Below are 24,619 nucleotides of genomic sequence, written 5' to 3'. Positions count from 1 at the left end.
ACATCTGAAAGTGGTGGTGCATGTCGGGACAAATGACGTGGGGAAGAAGAGGAAAGACATTCTACAACGTGACTTCAGAGAACTCAGAAGAAGGCTGAAAAGCAGGACTTCCAGGATGGTTATCTCCGGTTTGCTTCCAGTTCCCCGTGCTGGAGTGGGCAAGAACAGGGAGATAATGGATCTGAATGTGTGGCTGAGGAACTGGTGCAGGAAGCAAGGATTTACACTCTTGGACCACTGGGGTATGTTTCGGGGTAAGGGTGAATTGTACAAAAGGGACGGGTTGCACCTTAATAAGCGGAGCACCAGCATTCTGGCAGCCAGGTTTGCCTCTGCAATACGGGTGTGTTTAAACTAAGTAGTGGGGGGGGAGAGGATGAACTGGAAACATAAGGATGGAGATAAAGGGAAAGTGAGAATAAGAAAAGTTAAGAAAGACAGCAGAATCAACAGAGCAGAAAGCTCAAGAAGGGATTGTACAGTATGGCCAAATGAAATAGGAATTGATATGAAAGGTGAGGGGAGTAATGAATTAAAAGTATTGTATATGAATGCACGGAGTATAAGAAATAAAGTGGACGAGCTTGAGGCACAGTTGGAAATTGGTAAGTATGATGTTGTGGGAATAACAGAGACATGGCTTCAAGTGGACAGGGCCTGGCAAATGAATATTCAAGGGTATACGTCCTATCGAAAGGACAGACAGGTGGGTAGAGGGGGTGGGGTGGCTCTGTTGGTGAGGAATGATATTCAGTCCCTTGCAAGGGGGGACATAGAATCAGGAGACGTAGAGTCAGTATGGATAGAACTGAGAAATTCTAAGGGTAGAAAGACCCTAATGGGAGTTATCTACAGGCCCCAAACAGTAGTCTGGATGTAGGGTGTAAGTTGAATCAAGATTTAAAATTGGCATGTCGCAAAGGTAATGCTACAGTTGTTATGGGGGACTTCAACATGCAGGTAGACTGGAGGAATCAGGTTGGTACTGGACCCCAAGAAAGGGAGTTTGTGGAGTCCCTCCGAGATGGATTCATAGAACAGCTTGTACTGGAGCCTACCAGAGAGAACGCAATTCTAGATTTAGTGTTGTGCAATGAACCGGATTTGATCAGGGACCTCGAGGTAAAGGAGCCATTAGGAGGTAGTGACCATAATATGATAAGTTTTAATCTACAATTTGAGAAGGAGAAGGGAAGCTCGGAAGTGTCAGTATTACAGTTGAACAAAGGGAACTATGGTGCTATGAGGGAGGAGCTGGCCAAAGTTCAATGGAACAATACCCTAGCAGGGATGACAGTGGAACAGCAATGGCAAGTGTTTCTGGGAATAATGCGGAAGATGTAGGATCAGTTCATTCCAAAGAGGAAGAAAGATCCTAAGGGAAGTAAGGGGAGGCTGTGGCTGACAAGGGAAGTAATGGACAGTATAAAAATAAAAGAGAAGAAGTATAACATAACAAAGATGAGTGGGAAGCTGGAGGATTGGGAAACTTTTAAAGAGCAACAGAAGGTAACTAAAAAGGCAAACACGGAGAAAAAATGAAGTACGAAGGTAAACTAGCCAAGAATATAACGGAGGATAGTAAAAGTTTCTTTAGGTATGTGAAAAGGAAAAAAATAGTTAAGACCAGAATTGGGCCCTTGAAGACAGAAGTGGGTAAATTTATTATGGGGAACAAGGAAATGGCAGACGAGTTGAACAGGTACTTTGGATCTGTCTTCACTAGGGAAGACACGAACAATCTCCCAGATATAATAGTGGCCAAAGGACCTAGGGTAATGGATGAACTGAAGGAAATTTATATTAGGCAGGAAATGGTGTTGGATAGACTGTTGGGTCTGAAGGCTGAGAAGTCCCCAGGACGTGATGGTCTGCATCCCAGGGTACTTAAGGAGGTGGCTTTAGAAATCGTGGTTGCATTGGTAATCATTTTCCAATGTTCTATAGATTCAGGATCAGTTCCTGTGGATTGGAGGGTGGCTAATGTTGTCCCTCTCTTCAAGAAGGGAGGAAGAGAGAAAACAGGGAATTATAGACCGGTTAGCCTGACCTCAGTGGTGGGAAAGACGCTGGAGTCAATTATAAAAGATGAAATTACGACGCATCTGGATAGTAGTAACAGGATTGGTCCGAGTCAGCATGGATTTACGAAAAGGAAATCATGCTTGACTAATCTCTGGAATTTTTTGAGGATGTAACAATGAAAATGGACAAGGGAGAGCCAGTGGATGTAGTGTACCTGGACTTTCAGAAAGCCTTTGATAAAGTCCCACATAGGAGATTAGTGGGTAAAATTAGGGCACGTGGTATTGGGGGCAGAGTACTGACATGGATTGAAAATTGGCTGGCTGACAGAAAACAAAGAGTAGCGATTAACGGGTCCCTTTCGGAATGGCAGACGGTGACCAGTAGGGTACCGCAGGGTTCAGTGCTGGGACCGCAGCTGTTTACAATATATATTAATGATTTAAATGAGGGAATTAAAAGTAACATTAGCAAATTTGCCGATGACACAAAGCTGGGTGGCAGTGTGAAATGTGAGGAGGATGTTATGAGAATGCAGGGTGACTTGGACAGGCTGGGTGAGTGGGCAGGTGCATGGCAGATGCAGTTTAATGTGGATAATTGTGAGGTTATCCACTTTGGTGGTAAGAACAGGAAGGCAGATTATTATCTAAATGGAGTCAAGTTAGGAAAAGGGGAAGTACAACGAGATCTAGGTGTTCTTGTACACCAGTCACTGAAAGCAAGCATGCAAGTACAGCGGGCAGTGAAGAAAGCTAACAGCATGCTGGCCTTCATAACAAGGGGAATTGAGCATAAGAGCAAAGAGGTCCTTCTGCAGCTGTACAGGGCCCTGGTGAGACCACACCTGGAGTACTTTGTACAGTTTTGGTCTCCAAATTTGAGGAAGGACATTCTTGCTATTGAGGGAGTGCAGCGTAGTTTCACAAGGTTAATTCCCGGGACGACGGGACTGTCATATGTCGAAAGATTGGAGCGACTGGGCTTGTATACTCTGGAACTTAGAAGGCTGAGAGGGGATCTTATTGAAACACATAAGATTATTAACGGATTGGACACACTGGGGGCAGGAAGCATGTTCCCGCTGATGGGTGAGTCCAGAACCAGAGGCCACAGTTTAAGAATAAGGGGTAGGCCATTTAGAACGGAGTTGAGGAAAAACTTTTTCACCCAGAGAGTGGTGGATATATGGAATGCTGTGCCCCAGAAGGCTGTGGAGGCCAAGTCTCTGGATGCTTTCAAGAAAGAGATGGATAGAGCTCTTAAAGATAATGGAATCAAAGGGTATGGGGATAAAGCAGGAACTGGATACTGATTGTGGATGATCAGCCATGATCACAGTGAATGGCGGTGCTGGCTCAAAGGGCCGAATGGCCTACTCCTGCACCTATTGTCTATTGTCTGTTGTCACATGTTCTTTTTGTCAAAGTAAAGTTCAGAAAAAAGGGAACATTGTAAAGCATGAAAAGCTATAAGTCCAAAAACTGAAATGAATGCAGTTCAAAAGTATTCATCACCTTTTTGTTCAGAATGTAGTTGACCACCTCTGGCAGCTATTATAGCCAGTAGTCCTTTTGGATAAGTCTCTATTAGCTTTGCACAATGTGATTGAGCAAGATTTGCCCATCCCTCCTGCAAAATTGCTCAAGCTGTGCCAGGTTTGTAGGGGAGCAGTGGTGCACAGCAATCTTGCCAGAGGTGTTCGATCGGGTGAAGATCAGGACTCTGACTGGATCACTCAAGGACGTCATTTTAAGTGCATGGTTGCTCTAGCAGTGTGCTTTGGGTCGTTAACCTGCTGAAAGACGAACGTTCTCCCCAGTTTAAGCTTTTTGGCAGAGGCTAGCAGGATCCCTGTATTTAGCAGCATTCATCTTCTATCATTCCTGACCAGGCTTACCATCCCTGCTGTTGAATAGCATCCCCATAGCATGATGCTACCTTCACTATACTTTACAGTAAGAATGGTGTCACCCTGCTGATGCACAGCATTAGATTCACACCAAATGTACCGCTTAATATTAGAACCAAAAAGTTCCACTTTAGTCTCACCCGACCACAAGTCCTTCTTCCATATCTTTACATTATCTTCTAAGTGATGCTTTACAAAGTCTTTAAGGAGAAGAATATGTTTTTTTTTATATAGCCAGGGCTGTTTCCTTGCCACTCTTATACAAGTTTTTGTGTAAGACCTTAGAGATTGTGGATCCATGAACTTCATCTCCAGTTGTAGCCACTAACTTCTTCAGCTCACTCAAAGAGACGGTCTTACAGTGCCATTCTCCTCTGGTGAGTAATTTTAGAGGGGCAACCTGACCTAGGTGTAGCTGTGGTTTCTTTTTTTCCCACTTTTTCACAACGGACTGCACTGGGCTCCGAGGTATGTTCAGTGCCTTTGAGATGGTCTTGTACCATTCCCCAGATTTGGCCTTCTCAATTATCATTTCCCTGACTTGTCTTGAATGCTCTTTTGTCTTCATTTTGGTTTGGTCTATTGAACAAATCTACCATACAGTTGGGCCTTACAGAGAAAGGGGTTATTCTTATGAAATCATTGAAAATAGGTGATCTTCCAATTTTCTACATCAACAAATTGCATGAGTTGGTAAGGTAATACTGTGTAGTGCACCAGAGGAAATTTAGTGTAGTATAGTGCCAGAGCGTGGTGAATTTGTGGGATTTATTACCATAGGGGGCTGTGGAGGCCAGGTCATTGGGTGTATTTAAGGCAGAGCTTTATCGGTTCTTCATTAAACATGGCGTTAAAGGTTACAGGAGAAAAGGCTGGGGAGTGGGGCTGAAGAGGGGAAAAAAGATCAGCCATGATTGAATGGCAGAGTAGACAAAGGGCCAAATGGCCTAATTCTGCTCCTGTGTCTCTTTGCCTTATTTACAAAGGGGATGAATACTTCTTCAGCCTCACAATTTTGCTTTTTAATTTTTGGTTAATTGCTGACAGGTTTTGAATTTTTTCTTTTGATTTGACATGACGCACAATGTTTTATCGATTAGCTCAAAAAATCCTACTTCTATATAGTTTAAATTTAGAAAATGAGAGTAAAATGTGAAAATAGTTTTGGGGGTGTAATACTTTTTCAAGGCACTGTATATTGTAAGCCAAATATTTTCTTTTGTATCTGTTTCATACATACCTGCAGCCTTATGTCATTTAGGATGCTATTAAATGAAGTACATCTTTTTGCAATGAAGAGTACAACAGCCTTGGCTCACTTAATTGTAATTTCCCCATTGAATCAGGGTTGTGGGTTTAAGTTCAACTCTTTTCACTTGAACAATAATACAAGACTAGTATTAAAGGAGCTCATCTCTGTTAAAGGTGCAGGCTTTTGGATGAGATGTTAAGCAGAGTGTTATGAGTATACAGGCAAGAAGTAAAGCTGCTACTGTTTGTTCACTTTAGTAATAAGGCTACAGGTCAGATAGCACATTTTCTTTGTTATGCTTTAGTCTTGTATAAGAATTGAAATAAATTAATTGGAGAAATTTAGTTATATGGCATCTACATACCACTGTTTAAATGTTCAAAGTAAGAATAATTAATTGACCTTATATTTGTTTTATATTTGCATTTACTCTTCATTGAAATTTTAATTTTTCACCCGGCTCTCCTTTTACAGGTCTATGCTGATTACGAAAGTAATCCATTACTACGCCAAGCAATTGAGTTTACATGTCGACAGTTTTACATATTGCATCGAAAACCTTTTATCCTCCAGTTATTTGCCAGTGTAGCACCATTGCTGGAATTCTCAGTAAGTAAAATAAAATTATTTGCATCCCTTTCCCTCTCCTTCCCCAGTTTTTTTTTCAAATCTGCCTGCAAGTACTTCGAAGGCTAAGTTATACAAAGATTATATTTTAGGAAGTCTTAGATTCTCAAACTGTTGTAGCTTTATTTTCATCATTTGAATTCTAACTCAGATCCTAGTGCCACCTAACGTTTAAATCTGATGAGTTTTGCCCTTGCTTATACAGACATTAACTATTATACAATAATATCAATAATCTCCAAAAAACTATCTTACAAAACCGTTCATCATCATCATCATCATCATCAGTTTTTCTTCAGTAAATGCATAAACAAATAGTATTTATCCTAATCAATTTTTCCTTTGTCCCATGGATTCTTTTTCACAGATGATAGATATTGTGTGTAGTGATTTCTCTTTAGTGAGCCACATTGTGAATTTGGAAAACTCGAAAAAGGCCAATTACAGTAATCACTGTTACTAAGATTGAAAAGCAAACACCCATATAGTTGAATCAAAAACAAAATGAGGCTCAAGGGATTTAAATGATTATTTGATAAAGATAGAAATCAATATTGAAATAATTTGCATTTAAGTAAACTTATATTTCTGCCTTGTATTTAGGATGTATCAAACAATGGATCATCGAAGGGTGTATCTTCTCAATGTTTGTTTGATCTCTTGGTATCCTTGGAGAGTGATACACAAGACATATTGGATGTACTGGAATTAGTAAAAGCTGAGAAGCCTCTAAAATCTCTAGGTAACTTTTATTAATCTTGGCAATAAGCAATGATTTCAAGCAGGTTATCTATGAAATAAGGTTAAATATTATAGGCTACAACATCATTAAATTGATAATTCTGCTGAAAATTATTCGATTTTTCTCGCAGCCTCGGTAAAGCAGAAAACATAATCAAAGACCAGACATTACCCCACCCTGGATATACTCTTTTCTTCCCCCTCCCATTAGTCAGAAGATACAAATGTTTGAAAGCATGTACCACTAGGCTGAAGGACAGTTTCTATCCCTCTCCTGTTAGACTATTGAATTATCCCCTAGTACAATGAAATGGATCCTTAGCCTTGGAATATATCTCATTCTGGCCTTGCATGTTATTGTCTGCCTGCACAGCACTTCCTCTGGAGCTGTTGCACTTTATTCTACATTCTGTTACTGTTGTTACTAACATTGTTTTCCCTCAGTGTGATATGGTGTTGAATTGCTCTGTTTGAATATTGAACAGGACAAGTTTTTCATTGTGCTATACATGTGACAATAATAAACTAATTTACCAGTTGAATCAGAATCGGATTTATTGTCACTGATTTATGTCATTAAGTTTGTTGTGGTGAGGCAGCAGTACAGTGCCGAGAGATCAAATTACCATAAACTGCAAAATAAATAAATTTTTCAAAAAAAGGAATAGCGACGTAGTACTCTTGTGTTCATTGACTGTTCAGAAATCTGATGGCAGAGGGGAAAAAGCTGTTCCTAAATCACTGAGTGTGAGTCTTAAGGCTGCTGTCCCTTCTCCCTGATAGTAGTAACGAGAGTGACGGTGAGGGTACTTGGCGTTGGATGCTGCCTTCTTGAGGTACGGCCTCTTGAAGGTGTCCTTAATGGTGAGGAGAGTTATACCGGTGCTGGAGCTGCTTGAGTCTACGTCCCATTGCAGCCTCTTGTGCTCCTGTGCATTGGAGTCTCTATACCAGGCTGTGATGCAGGCAGTCAGAATGGTCTCCATTGTATAATGTGAAAAACTTGTGACAATTTTTATTTTTGTTATAATCTATATTTCCTAAAAGAGAAGTATCATTAAAGAAACAACTGATCAATGTATTCTGTCCATATCATAATTAAATCATCATATTAAGAAATGTGATCATTCGCAGTTTATTGTCTTTAAAAAGAGTCTTATGACATGCATTTTAAGTTTTCCTGTGGTTGACTGCTAAGCATCTGACATGTGGAAATACATCATCAAGTTCATAATTTTTCAAATGAAATGAAAAGATCATGGAGGTGAAAATGTACTTCATCACTTTAGCTTCATATGGATGGAAGATATATGACTACAAAAGATCTTGACTACAAAAATCCTATGGGTGTTCCGACGGACTCCTGTGGGAGTTGATTAATTATCAATAGTGATCTGGTATCAAGCTCTATAAATAGCCTTTTCTGAATGAAAAGGGTTGTGTTTATTCCAATAATCCCACAGTAGAGATGTAACTTTGGATACAATTCTGTCTCCAAAATTCCTATCTCTACAGAAAACGGTAATATATTTGATTTCACACTGGAGCACTGACAGATTTGTTCTTGAATCCTCATCGGGAGAACATCAACAAGAAACTCCTCACAATAAGTTTTTGAGTTGGAATGTGTGACATGGTGAGGGTGCACAGTGTACAGATTCAGTCTGCATCAGGATCAACTGATCTGCCTCAGTACCTGAGAACTTGTCTTTTTGTAAATTAAAGAATCAACGTATCATTGTGCAGTAAAGCACATGCTCTGTGGGTCCCAAGATATTCTGTTGTGACAAGTCAAGCAGTTCATCTCATTGTCAGTGGTTAAATCTATCTCCACTAACCTTCCAACTGCTATTGTTGCACCGTATACACATTCAGATAGTTTTGCTACCCTTTGGAGGGGCCATTTTCATTTGCAGTTCACCTCGCTGAATTTAATTAGAGTTGATTAGAGAATTATGGATATTTAATTGCTGCTTTTAGGTAACGTAGAACAACAGCTCGGCCATTAATAACCGTCATGATATCCTTAATACATCAGCTGGATCTGGTTAACATGTTTTTAATTATTAAGTACTTCAGATTGTTACCTATTGTTGTTATTACCAAATGTTTTATGAAGTGAGAATGTGATGAATAACATAAGTAAAAAGAGTAGTTTCGCTCTAATTTAAACATAGGTCTTTCCCCATGTAAATCAAACATCAGGAAAACCATCTGAATAGTTAACTATATAATAATTTTCCATGTACTTCTAGATTTCTGCTATGGAAATGAAGATCTTGCCTTCTCCATCAGTGAAGCTATCAAGCTATGTGTTACTGTGGTCGCCTATGCTCCAGAATCACTAAGAAGGTTTGTGGGCCGAAGGGCCTGTATTGTGCTGTAGGTTTTCTAAGGTATTGCAATGATATTTGGAATTTCACATGGAAAATATTTGCTTATTTATTCCACACATTAGTAAAGAAGCCCAATGTAAAATAACAAAGATATCCACATTAATAATACTATAAAAACCTCCTGAAAATAAATTCTCAAATGAAATGCATCACAGATTTAGGTGCACAATTGATAGGCTGCTAAAGTGTAGATAACAATGTAGCAGTTGTGGTATTTCTGCATTATTGAGCTCTGCACTGCAGGAGTATGTAACCAGTGGCACATACGACTTCCCACTCCATTGTACTGAGTCTTGGGACAATCAGTCTTGCTGAGCTGAGGGACCAGCTACACATCTCAGTCCCTCAGCTACATGAAAGACAAGGCTGATGAATATAACATGGCTCTATTTAATTAATCATATTTTTGTTTAATTTAAATCAAGTAACTTTTTGCATTCATTGCTTACTTATTTCAAAATAATTTGTATCTATTTCCATTGCTTTTAAAAGATGGTATATTCTTTGAGCTATCAGAAGGTCGTCAAGATAAATACTCAAGATACAGCTTGTAGTTTGAAAGCTGTTTCATATTTGTTTTCACCCTAACAGCAGGAAGATGGTATCAAGTATAAACAGAAACTACAGTGAACACATGTTTTAGAAGCTTTCTAGCCAATGGAAATTGAGTAGTTTCTATAACGTTGGCTGATCTGCAAAAGCAAGAGGAACCTGTTAACTCATTGTATCCTGCTTGGATGAGAACAAAGAGCACAAAATCAAAATTCAAAAATGTAAAATAGGCACAACAAAAAAATGATGAAGATAGCAAGTAGACAAGTTGGAGTAATTATTAGCATTGAGCTTAGATAAAGTCTTAATGGCCAGAAACGTGATGTATGAGGTTGCTGTTGCAGGATTGTTTCATATGCAAGTGCTGCTGGAAAACAGATGCCATCTACTGGCAATAATAGTCGTAACCTCAATTGTTACTCAACTGATCCTGGATCCATATGATGCAACCCAGAAAATACCTGCCCCATTGCTGAACTAACAGCAAACCAGGCACAAAATAGCAAAAAATCTAAGCAGCATATTAGATGTAAAACAAGAACACAAACACAGCAGATCAGGCAGCTTCTGTGGAAGGCAAAATGCACAATCTGTGTCAATCCCACATACCAGTCCTATCCCTATCCATTGTGGCTGTATTATAGCGGAAAACAGTCAGCTTTTATGTACTATATATTGTTCATTAACAATTTCTATCAAAATACTGTAAAATCCTGTTTGTTATAAAGAAAAGCAAATTGAGCCTGTCAGTAGTTGTTTCATAGGAACAAATCTTGTAGTTATGTCATTACATCACACATAATCACACCATTTCCTAATAGTTTTTATGAAAACAAAAAGAGTTTAGAGATTCACTATTATATTTTGCCTTTTAGATTCTGAAAATCTCACTGCTGGAGTATCAGTTTTAATGGGCATTAATGTGGTTCTGTTGCAGCTTTATGAGCAGGGACGTGAATCAGCCAGCTATGCTTATTGAGTTGCTTTCGAGCGTATGAAATACAAGGAGTGATTGATAAGTTCGTGGCCTCTGGTAGAAGGAGTCAGTTTTAGAAAATCTAGCACATTTATTTTTCAACATAGTCCCCTCCTACATTTACACACTTAGTCCGGCGGTCGTGGAGCATACGGATCTTGGACCTCCAGAAGTCCACAGCAGGGGTGATTGACAAGTTCGTGGCCTAAGGTAGAAGGAGATGAGTTATACAGCTCTTGTTAACATGCACATGTGGTTCAAATCTTTGAGTGATTATGCAGAAAGTTTGAGGTTAATAGCTCATTGGGGGTCATTGATAAGTTCGTGGCCTAAGGTAGAAGGAGATGAGCTATTAACTTCAAACTTTCTGCATTATCACTCAAACAGTTGAACTGCATGTGCATGTAATGAGAGCTGTTTTACTCATCTCCTTCTACCTCAGGCCATGAACTTGTCAATCACCCCTACTGTGGGCACTTTCTGTAGGTCCAAGATCCTTATGCTCCACAACCGCTGGACTAAGTGTGTAAATGCAGGAGGGGACTATGTTGAAAAATAAATGTGCTAGATTTTCTAAAATTGACTCCTTCCACCTTAGGCCACGAACTTTTCAATCGCCCCATGTAGCAGTAACCATATTTTATGAAAACAAGAAATTCTACAGATGCTGGAAAACCAGAGCAATACACACGCCATAGACCATGTGGCCCTGTGTATCAGTTTCACCTTTTAATATCATGCTGATTTGATCTTAGTTTCAACACATTTTTGTTTGTTCCTCACAACCCTTGACTCTCCTATTCTTCCCCATCGAGCTAACCTACCGTTGCACATCAGTCAATTCCAAACTGTAATGAAAATGTATGAGCTTGTGTTTGCTGAGATTGAACTTAAATTTCACAATTATCAATGCTGTAAACTAATCCATTGCCGACAATTGAATAAATGATCTTTGATGATTGTCAAGGAAGATGTCTTGTTTGGTTTAATGATCCTGATTTGTTCCACAGTCTGCAAATGCTGATGGTTCTCGAAGCACTAGTACCTTGTTACCTACAGAAACTAAAGAAACAAACTTTTGAATTGGAGTCAGCACCTGCAGCACGGGATGAAATCACTGCCATTGCTTCACTTGCTACATCTATACAAGCTCTGTTGTACAGTGTTGAATCGCTCACCCGGTAATGAAGAAAAGATAATCCTTTGCTTGTAAACAACAGGAATTCTGCAGATGCTGGAAATTCAAGCAACACACATCAAAGTTGCTGGTGAATGCAGCAGGCCAGGCAGCATCTCCAGGAAGAGGCACAGTCGACGTTTCAGGCCGAGACCCTTCGTCAGGATCCTGACGAAGGGTCTCGGCCTGAAACGTCAACTGTGCCTCTTCCTGGAGATGCTGCCTGGCCTGCTGCGTTCACCAGCAACTTTGATGTGTGATCCTTTGCTTGTATGGTTTTTTTAGCCTGGATAATAATGTGTCATGTTCTTCTGAAGGAAACATACAATGGTGAAGGAATTTATACATTTTAATATATTACTTTGTATTTTAAACATACCTTAAGTAATAGATTCTATGCATATCACTGAGGCAAAAGGGAAGGTTTTAAATATTTGACAATGACGGTGATTGCTGTTCCTTCCACCTCAAGATGTCAATCCCAATTGGTAATTAAATCCTAAACTCAGCAAAATTCTGAACTGATGTCAACTATATTAGACTGGAACAGAAACTAAAATTAAATATTTTTGCAGTTAAGATTGTTTTATTATTAGTAATTGGATCAATGAAATGACATTGACTTAAAAAGAGGCATTATTTGACTTTGTGTAATGTGTGTTGGTTTCTTCCCTGCATTCGGTACAGGCCAATGACGGCTCCTCAGATGAGCAGGTCTGACCAAGGTCACAGAGGAGCTCCAACAGCCAACCATGCCATGTCTGGAGGAGTCAACACAAGGTCAGGAAGAATCTATGATCATTTTTACATATTCTGTTTGTCACCGTGCAATCTGTGCAAGCAATGGACTGATAGTCTCCTACACTGTAATTTTCATCAATCTAGTTTGTTTTTCCTGAGATACTTTTCCATGATCTCATTTTAAAGATTAGTCCAAAGAACATAGTCATTGTTGTCTAAGAGGGATTTATGATCCTTGAGACTAAAGCAGTTGACAATCAGAAATATTGTAATATTTTTTATTTTATTAATAAATTAATAAGAAATATTTTATTTTTCCTGGCTTCCTCCAAAGGTAAAACTACTTTTTGTCAACTCATCAATTCTTTAAAAAACCTCTTTAAAAATCAAGTCAAAAATTCCTTCACCTTTTATATTACAGGGTTTACAAATATAGTGTATAATTTATCCCAGAAATTCAGTCCTTGAAATCCTGATAGTATTCTGTTGAATCACAGTTGCACGTCCAATGCTCTCTGATCAGTGGTAGATTGCCCAGCACTGTATTTAGTGTTCTTAGACCGGTGTAAGAACAGTTCTGTAGCAAAACCTCTTCACATTTCTGTTCAAAACTTTCACATACAAGGCATACACTTCTATTACCCCATAATCATCTATGAATGTAGTCCCTAAAACCCCTGGGCCAGGCCCTCTCTGTTCATAACATTAAGTTGTTTAGAGATATTTGGATCTATCCATTACTAGTTCAAATTAGATGACCACACAATTGCTTGTTTTAATTCATTTAACGTGACCCATTCTCAATATCTTTTTTGTAATTGTATGGTCCTGTCAACATTATGCCACATCATGTTATTAGCAAGAGTAAGTCATTAATAAACACATGGATAGTTAAGGCCTAGACCAGATTCTTGAGAGGCACCACTACTTCTAACTTGAATACAAGTCTATTATTCTACTCATTATTCAGCTGCCTAACCAATTATGAAGCTTTAGGTAATACCTAGTAAAATGCACACATTAACTTTTGTTAAGTGCACAAAAAAGTTGGTGTGTTGGTCAACTTGTGAGCTATCTTGTGTATCTTTTTAACTTTCCTTAAATGTTCAATTATTCTCTCATTGAATATAGATCGAAAAGATTTCAAAATTTAAGATTCAAGATTGTTTATTGTCATTCTTCAGTACACAAGGGTAAAAGGGGACAAAATGATTGTTGCTCTGGATCTGATACAGCACTTAAAACAAACACAATAAGCATAAAGAACACAATAAAAAAACAAAAAGAAAATGCATTTCCCAAATGTAATAGCTTTGTAATTTTACTATTTTTGGGACAAATGTAAATTCAAAAATCTATAGCGAGTTATGGTTGAAGAATAATGTACTGCTATATTTAGAATAAAGATGGTAATTGTGGGTTTTTGTCACTGGTCTGAAGATTATGATGTAAAGTGTTGCTGTGTTGCAAGCTACCTAGTGTATGGAAACAGCAGAGGATCAAGTTGTTCTTTTGGGATGAATCCTGCTGTATATATTTTCCTCATTTTTGAATAGCTCTTTAATGACATCACTGTTTCAGAAAAAATTGGCATTACAAGCAAAAGAAAATTAAACAAATTGGCATGTCTAACAGTAGGACTTTTAAGTTCACCACAGACTGAAGCAAAAGGGAAGATATGGAGAAGTACACTGCTTTGAAATATTTAGCGATGACAGCCTCTGTTGTTCCTTCCAGCTTCAAGGTGTCAATCCCAACTGAAATTTAAATCCGAAACTGAGCAAAGTTTTGAAGTAATGTGAATAATATATAAATCTTAGAACAAATGGCTCCAATATTATCTAAAAAAAAATGCTTAGTGATGTGAGGTTTACCCAGGGTAAACAATTTATTCTGCTCCCTACCATAGAAAACTATGAAATGATTCAGCATGAAAAAAAGGAATCAGTCTGACCTTTCTAGTTGCAACAACTCTTTCAGTGACACTTATGTCATATCACTGCAATACGTTTGTCTAATAGATAGTCATTCAGTTCCTATTAAGTGTTACTGTTGAGTTTATTTCCATTGTCCTATTAGGATATCCAATTTGTAACTGTTCACTTCCAATAACTCTTTCTTCATGTCCTTTTGCTTTGGTCAGCTTAGATAAGGCACAGAAAGATATGGTCCCCATGTGGACAAACGGAATTGGTGTAGATAGAATTAAAAAGTTGGCTTGGATGTGGTGGGCCAAAATGCCAGCTTTGGTGTTGTTTGCTTTTGGTGTTGGACTCTCTTAACTCTGTGGCATCTTGATGAGCTCCTTCAACCTGTGGAAATTTACTTTTTATTTACCCCATCTAAGCCGTCCGTTTTTAAAATATTTATGTTTGATCACAAATTCCACCTTCTTGTGTTTATGCCAGGGGTTCTCAACCTGTTTTATGCCATGGACCAATACCATTTAGCAAGGGGTCCATGGACCCCAGATTTGGAACCCCTGGTTTAAACACTTAAGAGTAATCCCAAGGAGTGTTGTTCATATTTGAAAGCAATTCTTCATCTGAACCAGAGCAACAAGAAAGAAGCTAGGAGGTGATAGGTGGAAAGGTAAAGGGCTGAAGAAGGAATCTGAGCTTACTTCATTTCCCTTCCCCAACCACTCACCTTGCCCCTCACTTGGTTTCACCTATCACCTACCAGCTACTACTCCTTCCTCGCCCCCATCTTTGCATTCTTGCTTATTTCACCTTCCTCTTTTCAGTACTCATGAAGAATCTCAGCATGAAATGTTAACTGCCTGACCTGCTGAGTTCTTACATCATTTTGTGTATGTTGCTCTGGACCTTCAGCATCTGCAGCATCTCTTGTTTTTGTGTCTTCATCCGAACCAATATTTTTACTTAGGTTTAACACAATTTTCTTCACAATTGTCATGTTTGTAAACCCATTTTTGCATAAAGTATTAATCTGTCCTGACATTTTCAAAGATTTACACCCCTTTTAAAATAATTTCATTTAAATATATTGTCTCTCTGTCCCAACCAAAGTGCATCAATTCACACTCTGTGCATGGAATTTCATCACCTACCTATTCCATTAGCCGATGTTCTGTGGAAATTAGTCAGCAACCAATGGGATACTTGAATTATTGTAGTTCTCATACTGTGTGGCTGTTTGATCACATTCCATGAGAACTGGCAGGATTTTGTTTTCTTTATAGTTAATGAATTATTAGTTAATTATTTTTATTGATTATCTACTGATGATGTTGAATTGTTATAGAAAATAATGCTGTTGTTTATCTGCAGAGATAACCTACATTTGTTGGAAGAGGGCCAGAGTCTTCCAACTGAAGAACTGGATGAACGCATAGCAAGAGAGGAATTCCGCAGACCTCGGGAGTCACTCTTAAATATTTGCACTGAGTTCTTCAAGCACTGTGGCTCAAGGTTGAAAATTCTGCAGAATATGGCTGGAGAGCCAAGGGTCACTGCTTTTGAACTTCTTGATGTGAAGTCACATATGAGGTATTACTTTAAAGCAGTGATTCCCAGCGGGGATGGTCACGTGTCCTAAGGGGTTGTTGGGGAAAATAGAAGTCATCAGGGGAGTGTTCAAGAAGTTTTGGGGGGTTGGCGGTAAGCGGCACCCTAACTTGAGACACGAGACCTAACCAACCATTAGTAGAGCAGGCACTTCCGAAAAAAAAGGATGAGGCACTGGAACGCAGGAAAGACCATAGCTCTGCAGGTGGAGAGCATTTATCGTCACAATGCATCTGAAACTCAGCAATCTCGTCCGACCTTAACAACCAAACAGACATTATTGAGGATGCATAAATTAGCAACCAAGTGCCCAACAGTTCTTAACAGAACAAGTTCATGCAATTTAACAGTTGGTAAGTAAAGTACACCCTCTCAACTTTCTCTGCAGACCTACAGAAAACAGGTTGCACAATGATAAAGTGCTGGCCAGAACCAAATGGTGAAGTAGAGCCAATCAGTGAACTTGCCGACCCCGAGGATTCTGTTTGAGGTGTTCAAAGCAACCTCGGCTTCATATGTGCGGTTAAGAACTGTCTTTGGGGATTATGAGACCTTACGTGATTGGTCAATGGCACTATCTAGAATAGTGTAAAAGTAGCTTGCCAAGCACCAGCTCTATCCGGACTAACATTGGGATTCCAATGGGAATCCTTGTCAATGTAATTTTTGCTGTTGTGATCGTCTTCATCTTCACCTTGCCATTTCCTTGCGTGCTGCTACCATTGTTCCATCCGTGTCAACTCACTGCCATCATCAGCATCCAATAGGCATTCCTAATTTGTGTTAATATTTTATTTTAATCTAGCACCGTCAATGATGGATAAATATGTATGTCACAATCTCTTTAAGTCCGAAGGCAGTGAAGCCTTGAATTCTAATTCTGCTAAGAAACAGAAACTACAGGGAATGCATCAATACAATGTTACATACCTGAAATATGGTTTTATTCCGTTCCTGTCAGATCAGCGACGCCCCATATGTCTTATTTGTAATACTGTACTGTCTAGTGAAGCCATGAAACCATCAACATTGCAGGAACGCTTCCGTAAAAGACACCCTGAAAAGGCTATTTATGAGATTACTGAGTATGAAAGAAGCATTTGAAAAGCATTGCACACTCGAGTTATTGGCCAAGAGAGCTAAAAATGACCTTGATAGTGGTCTCATTGCTTCTTATAACACTTCCAAAATGATAGCAAATTGTGGAAAATCTCATACAATTGGTGAAAGATTGATAATGTCTGCTGTATCAGAAGTGCTTACCACTGTTCTCAAAATGGATACAAGTATCTTAAAATCAATTTCTCTGAGTAATAACTCTGTAGCTCATTGTATTGATGAAATGAGTGAAGGCATTGAGTATCAACCATGCACAGGGCCACAAAAAACAGTGTTTAGGACACAACTGGATGAGTCAACTATGTGAGACAATGAGGCATTGCTAATAGCATATGTACAGTTTGTCAGAACTGGAAAAAATTATGAAGAGATCCTGTTTTGTAAAAAGTTAAAAACAAATATCACAAGAATCAGTCTACAACAAGCTCAAAATGTACATTGATGATAAAAGTATTTTGATTAGGAACATGATTATTTGTGCAACAGGTGGAGCACCATATATGACAGCTCACCATGCTGGTTTTGTAGCATTTATGAGAAAAGAAATTCCAAGTCTTTTTGCAATCCATTGTGTAATTCATCAACACCTCACAACCAAAAACCTCAGTCAGCAACTTTTTTCAAGCATGACTCATGTAATACCTGCTATCTACAAAATTAAAGCTCATCCATTAAATAGCAGACTATTTCACCAGTTGTGCCAAGATAACGATGAAGAGTTTGAATGCTTGCTTCTTCAGAGGAAGTGCATTGGCTGTCAAACGGCTGCTGCTTAAAACATTTCTTTGATCTTTTTTACATCAACCACCACCCCAGATCGTGTATTCCAGGCACCCACCACATAAATTGATAGATTGAATATACCATGTGCTAAAAGGTCTGCGATTCCTTAAGAGCGAGTAAATTCCAGGAGCAGCAAATTGTATTACAAAGAGCATCCTATATTCTGTTTCATGTATTCTTTAATCTTGTTTATATTACTGAACATTGCAATACATAAAAAGACATATAAAGGATATCATGACAGATCTTGGTATATCTGACCAGTGTCTGCAGTTATCTTCATTGGTCTTAATGCCTTCTGCAGTTTGAAAGTCGAAAATTAATGTATTTCCTGTGATAGAAAAGTTAAACTTCTTTAATCAACAGTTATGTTATTTTGTGCTTTTATAATAAATGTGATGTAACTTGCCTCTTAGGCTGGCCGAAATAGCGCATTCCCTTCTGAAGCTGGCACCGTATGACACCCAAACTATGGAGAGCCATGGACTTCGAAGATACATTATGGAAATGCTTCCAATCACTGATTGGACGACAGAAGCTGTGCGGCCAGCTCTCATTTTAATCTTAAAGCGATTAGATCGAATGTTCAATAAGATTCACAAGATGCCGACTTTACGGTAAATTGATTTGTTATTTAATAAATATTGGGGAATATAGTTGAGAATGTAGTGCAGAGAACACAGTTGGACTTTTTCTTCCACATACATCTAGGTCTGTCAAAATTTTGGTGACCATAACATGAACTGATGTTCTATTTTAATCTGAGTCCATCCCAATCATAAAGTATTTAATATAAAATTAAATTCAAAATTGATTTGTTGTTGTGGTGAATTCTTCACTGAGGTGGGCATTTTAAGCCTCCTTGATGACGTCACCTGCTGGATGCCCAAGGTTACCTAGAATGGCTATCTGGCAGCAACTAATGTCAAGAAAGAACAAATCCACATCACAGAATTTGTCGGGTCTTCACAACCAATCACAAGTTCCAGGCCAGTAATTTTGGTTCTGCTAATATACACATAAGCACATCAGCTCAAACTTTGACACAGTGGACTTTAATGTAGACTAATTTGATCTTCTCCACCATTAGTGTTTATTTCTAGATTGAGTTCCTACTTTTGAAGAGAGCCAAGATACACAGCCAAGAGAAAGGCAGCAAGAAATAACTAGTTTTCTTTCTTTTTCTTTTACTTCTTTGTAACTGGCTTTTTGTATAAATACATTACTTTAATCAGTTGGATATAAACATTTGCATATACTGTATCTTGCATGTGTAATACTTCAGTTGGATAGTTTGTGAATGACAGACATGTTAAGTTCAGGAAGTTTGGCTTAGCAGACCAAACTCATTGGCCTGGAATTAGGGCAGCATAGTAGCATACCGGTTAGCATAACACTTACAGTGCCAGCGAGCTGGGTTCAATTCCCACCACTGTCTGTAAGGAGTTCTTGCAGTCTGTGTGACCATGTGGGTTTCATCTGGAAGCTCCAGTTTTCTACCACATTCCAAAGTCGTGTAGATTGGTAGGTCAACTGGTCACATGGTGTAATTGGACAGTGTGGTCTTATTCACCTGAAGGGGCTGTTACTAAATAAATAGATAAATTGTTGCCATTTATCAAAAGCTAGTACTTTCCATGGCATGATGTTCTTACTGTCATCATTGTGCCAGACATTAAATCTTGCCAATTTCTGAAATCCAGGAAGTGATGTCATCAAGTCAATCATATTAGAATTCACTGAGACTGCAAATCAAGAAATGAAAAGCGTTAAGATAAACTTATGAAATATTTATCACAGTGAAACCAATGTTAGGTCCTCCAGTTTTTAACCAACAAAGTAGCTTGAAGTATTGTGATATTTTATCAGGTTCTGGTTAAACTCTATTTTGTTTGTTCAGGCGCCAGGTGGAATGGGAAGCTGCCAGCAGTTTAATAGAAGGGATTTGCTTAACACTTCAGCGACAGCCAATCATTTCATTCCTGCCACACCTTAGGTCATTGATTAATGTCTGTGTTAATTTGGTGAGTACAATGTAAGCACTGGGATTTAACCATCTTTGACTACCTCTATGTGAGTAAAGCTCTTGCAGTGATACATTATAGGAAGGCATCACCTGTCAAGCACTCAACTGCACAGATCAAAAGACCAGGCTTAATTTTCAATCCATCCATTCTGATCAATTTTTATTGAGCTACTAGTTGCATTCTATATTTGGCCCTTTTTGTCAACACACAAGTGAAATGAGAAAATATTTGCATTTCTCTCCTCTTTGTTGGCATTAGATTCACAATATGAATTTTGCATTAGAAGGATGAAGACTTAAGTGAGGTATCAAGTTACTGATTTTCATATATTTGCCTCCTAGCAAGATTTTTCTGGGAAGAAATCAATGGGGAAATGTATTTCAATGACTGCACAATGGCAGTTACCCACCTCTTGTTCCTGGGCATCGTTATTTCACAGCACCACATGTGGAAGAATATATCTCCTTCATTAACAAAAAGGCTCAGCAGAGGATATACTTCTTGTGGCAGATGATAAAATTCCATCTTCCCTAGAACATACTGGAGCAATTCTACACTGCCATCATAGAGAACATCCTCATATCAGCCATTAACGTCTGGTTTGGTGCGGTATCCTTTCACAATATACAAAACTACTGCGAACTGTTGGGTCAGCAGAAAAGTTTATTGGCTACAGTCTACCATCACTGCAGGACTTGTATGTGACAAAATAAGCGAGCAGGAAAAATCACTGCAGACGCTATCCACCCTACAAACTGCTTTTCCCAAAAGCTCCATTCTGGAAAGTGCTGCTGAGCTACAAAAGCTTCACACCATCTTAAATGTTTCCTCCAGGCAGTTAATCTGATCAACCATTCCAGTTAGCCCCTGCCCCCATTCTTCTCTTTACATCAGCACTGAACTGCACTTCAAACACTTTAAACCACTTTTAAAATGATCTTTACATTGTAAATACCATGATTTTAATTATGCCCACTTTATGCCAAATCTGCACTTTATTTTTTATGTAATTCTTCATTATTGTTGAATGATGTTGTTTGTGGTTGCATGTCATGCCAACACACTACAGCAAGTTCCTAATACTTGTAAATATATAAGGTGAATAAAGTTGATACTTGGAAGAATCTAATTATTTTTCCCCTTCAATCCTATCTTTTCAATTCCATTTACTCGGCTGTTGACCATTAGTCAGGGAGACTGATTTTGGAAACCACCTTGGGAGCTTTATTTTCTGTACTCAGTACCAGGATGCTGAGATAATTGTGTTACAGGTGTTGCACAGCCAGCGAGGCCAATATTTATTGACTCTCACTACTTGTCTTATTTTCATGTCATCTTGAGCTGCTGCAGTTTATGTATCGAAGATACTTTCACACTGTATTTGAGTATGTAGTTGCAGGGTTTCACCAGTTTGGTGTGTAGAAGAACTTGCAAATAGTGCTGCTTCCATTTGCTTAGTAGCTTTGTCTTTCTCGATAGCAGAGCTATTTATATTCAGAAGGTGTGATCAAAGAAGCCTTTGCCAGAGATCCTTATAAATGGTACACAAGAGTAACTGATGATGGAGCTGTAGTGCTAGTTGTGGGCAATTTTGTTCCCAACTTTGTCAAACTTCATGAGGGTTATGGGAATTGTCATTGCAGCCCTGCCTTTGACCTCTCTGAGATCATTCTTTAGAGCTATCTGAACAGTTGAGGTATTTAAACAGGCAAACTACATCTGAGACTCAATTGTGGGTTTTGTATTTGGTTGTTCTTTCAAGAAAAAACTTAAAACAAGTGCACTTCCTTCATCGCGTCAAAGTGAAAATATTAAACAGAGTAGTTTATGAAGAGCACTCTAGTCATAATATATAGCTTAATATAGAATGAAAATACTCAGATTTTGTTAGTTATCAGAATGCGAATCAGGTTTAGTATCACAGGCATATGTCGTGAAATTTGTTTTGCGGCAGCAGTACATTGCAATGCATAGTAATAAAAGCTGAAAAATTACAGTAAGAAGTGTGTGTATACAGATATATAAAGTTAAACACGTAGTGTAGAAGAGTAAAAGGAAAGTAGTGAGGTAGAGTTCAATGTCCATTCAGGAACCTGACGGAAGAGGGGAAGAAGCTAGTCCTGAATTGTTGATTGTGTCCCTTCAGGCTCTTGTACCTCCTCTCTAATGGTAGCAATGAGAAGAGGGCATGTCCTGGGTGATGGGAGTTCTTAATAATGGATGCCACCTTTTTGAGGCATCACTCCTTGAAGATGTCCTGGAGGCTAGTGACCATGATGGAGCTTTCTGCAGCTTGTTTCGTTCCTGTGCAATACTCCTCCCCTATACCAGCCAGTTAGAATGCTCTCCATGGTACATCTGTAGAAATTTGTGACATGGCAAACCTCCTGAAATCCTAATGAAATACAGCCACTGTTGTGCCTTCTTTGTAACTGCATCAATATGCTGGGCCTGGGATAGATTTTCAGAGATGTTATAAGCTAAGGAAGATTTCAGGAAGTGTTATTTGTCTGATTCATCACAGTGAAACTTGATCCACTGATTGATTATCCCTAGGTAATGGGTGTTGTTGGACCATCAAGTGTTGCTGACGGTCTCCCTCTTCTGCACCTGAGTCCATACCTTTCTCCTCCACTGCCCTTCAGCACAGCTGTCGTTAGACTTGTTGCTTTACAAATTCAGGTATGTTTATTTTGTTGATAAATGTCATGAAGATAATAATTGGATTAGATTATGAGGACACTCAGTTCTCGCTTATTGTCATTTAGAAATGCATGCATTAAAAAATGATATAATGTTCCTCCAGAATGATATCACGAGAAACAAAGGACAAACCAAGACTAAAACTGACAAAACCACATAATTATAACATATAGTTACAACAGTGCAAAGCAATACCGTAATTTGATAAAGAGCAGACCATGGGCACGATAAAAAAAAAGTCTCAAAGTTCCGATAGACTCATCATCTCACGCAGACAGTAGAAGGGAGAAACTCTCCCTGCCATGAATCTCCAAGCGCCGCCAACTTGCCGATGCAGCACCATTGGAAGCACCCGACCGCAGTGGACTCTGGGTCCGTCTGAAAACTTAGAGCCTCCAACCAGCCCTTCGACACACCATCTTCTGAGCACCATCCTCTGCCGAGTGCTTTGACCCTGCTCCGGCTGCCGAGCAACAAGCAAAGCCGAGGACTCGGGGCCTTCCCCTCCGGAGATTTCGGATCACACAGTAGCAGCAGCAGTGAAGCAGGCATTTCAGAAGTTTCACCAGATGTTCCTCCGTCCTCTCACGTTCGTCTCCATCAAATCAGGATTGTGCACGGCACCCTACTTGACAAATAACAGACATCACCACCGGAGTGGCCACTGCGAGCTGCGTTGCGCAGCCATCTTCTCCTCTCCTATTCTGCTGGGGTTTCCTAGAGTCCATCAAATTGCAGTCATAAATATGACAGAAACCATAGAGAGAAATGAGTATACAAATTTATGTAATTGATTGAGGTTTTTTTTGCCCAAATTGCATCCAAATGTTGGGAGAACCATAATCAATACATGTCTGTTCAATGAGCAGGGGTTATCCTGTCTGTCAGTTTCCTATTACCTTAATTCTGATGCTGCTAAAGGCTTGAATAAAGAAAATGCATTTCTTCAATGTTGATTTCCAGAATGATAAATGTGCATTAACAGAAATGTTTTCTAAAATATTTGTTAAATTGAACTACAGTATCAGTCAATTTTGACTTGATCTGAAGTAGATATTAAACATTTCAAATGTCTTAAAACTTCCAGATAATTAACTAAAGATCAAAGCAAAAATTCATTCTGAACACATTGAAGTACTGTTTGAAGTGTTCTAAATAATCTTTTTTTTAATGAAAGGCTTTGAAAGAAGATTTCCCTTTAAGCCATGTGATTTCCCCATTCACTAATCAAGAAAGAAGGGAGGGGATGCTTCTGAACCTTCTGATACCATTTGTGCTAACAGTTGGAACTGGGAGCAAAGGTCAGTTGCTATGATTCTCTTTAAGAGTTATTTTTATGCACCTTACCATGATGAATTAAAATCATGAATCTTAGTTTGGTTGGTTTTTATAGTCAGCATAATTTTTCAGTGGAAGCAAATAGGCCTGGAGGCGGAAAAGCCAGTAAAGGGATAGAGGTAATGGACAGCAACATTAAAGAAATTTATCTATTAAAACTCCATCTATTTACTAAAAAATAGGCTGATTCTTCACGATTTGAAATTGAACTTGATATGAATGCTGATACATTTCTTTCATATTTTAAATAACACAGTTATTCCTCTCTGCTATAGATAGCCCAAACTTGGAGCAGCTTGAGGTATTCCTGCTATTACAGACAGTAATTAATATCCTTCTCCCACCACGAATCATCAGTACTTCCCGTAGCAAAAACTTCATGCTGGAGAACTCTCCAGCACATTGTTCAACTCCAGGGGATACTGCAAAGGACTTGCGGAGGGAAGGATTAACCGAATCAACAAGCCAAGCAGCTTACTTGGGTAAAGTGGGAGAGCACATGTTTTAATGATAGATAACAAAAGAAGAGCTTTAAGTTGACTTTATCTGTAGAAAATGTTTTGTCTTTTTGTGATATTAATTGCCAAATGGATGTGTCACTACCACTGAGATATTTCCATAACTGAACTCAATATGTTTTTAGGTTTGTACTATCCGTCTGTATTTGTTAATTAACATAGAACAGATACTAGTCAAGAAATAATGTACCAACCAATATTT

General features: G+C 38.8%; 1 protein-coding gene across 1 annotated transcript in view; it reads left to right on the top strand.

Annotated features, from left to right (window-relative positions):
* LOC140198605 (protein unc-80 homolog) overlaps window positions 1–24,619 on the top strand; it is a 227,770-nt gene that overhangs the window by 177,413 nt on the left and 25,738 nt on the right. The window contains 12 exon segments of the mRNA XM_072259605.1: window positions 5,664–5,798; window positions 6,420–6,558; window positions 8,813–8,909; window positions 11,492–11,662; window positions 12,346–12,438; window positions 14,076–14,085; window positions 15,667–15,911; window positions 18,248–18,448; window positions 19,732–19,855; window positions 22,415–22,540; window positions 23,739–23,862; window positions 24,175–24,381. Coding sequence (XP_072115706.1) covers window positions 5,664–5,798; window positions 6,420–6,558; window positions 8,813–8,909; window positions 11,492–11,662; window positions 12,346–12,438; window positions 14,076–14,085; window positions 15,667–15,911; window positions 18,248–18,448; window positions 19,732–19,855; window positions 22,415–22,540; window positions 23,739–23,862; window positions 24,175–24,381 — 1,672 coding nt within the window.

The sequence above is a fragment of the Mobula birostris genome, chromosome 6 (assembly GCF_030028105.1).
Source record: "Mobula birostris isolate sMobBir1 chromosome 6, sMobBir1.hap1, whole genome shotgun sequence".
In the NCBI taxonomy this organism is placed as follows: Eukaryota; Metazoa; Chordata; class Chondrichthyes; order Myliobatiformes; family Myliobatidae; genus Mobula; species Mobula birostris.
The sequence above is the reverse complement of the archived record's forward strand: the minus strand, read 5'-3'. Positions and strand labels throughout refer to the sequence as shown.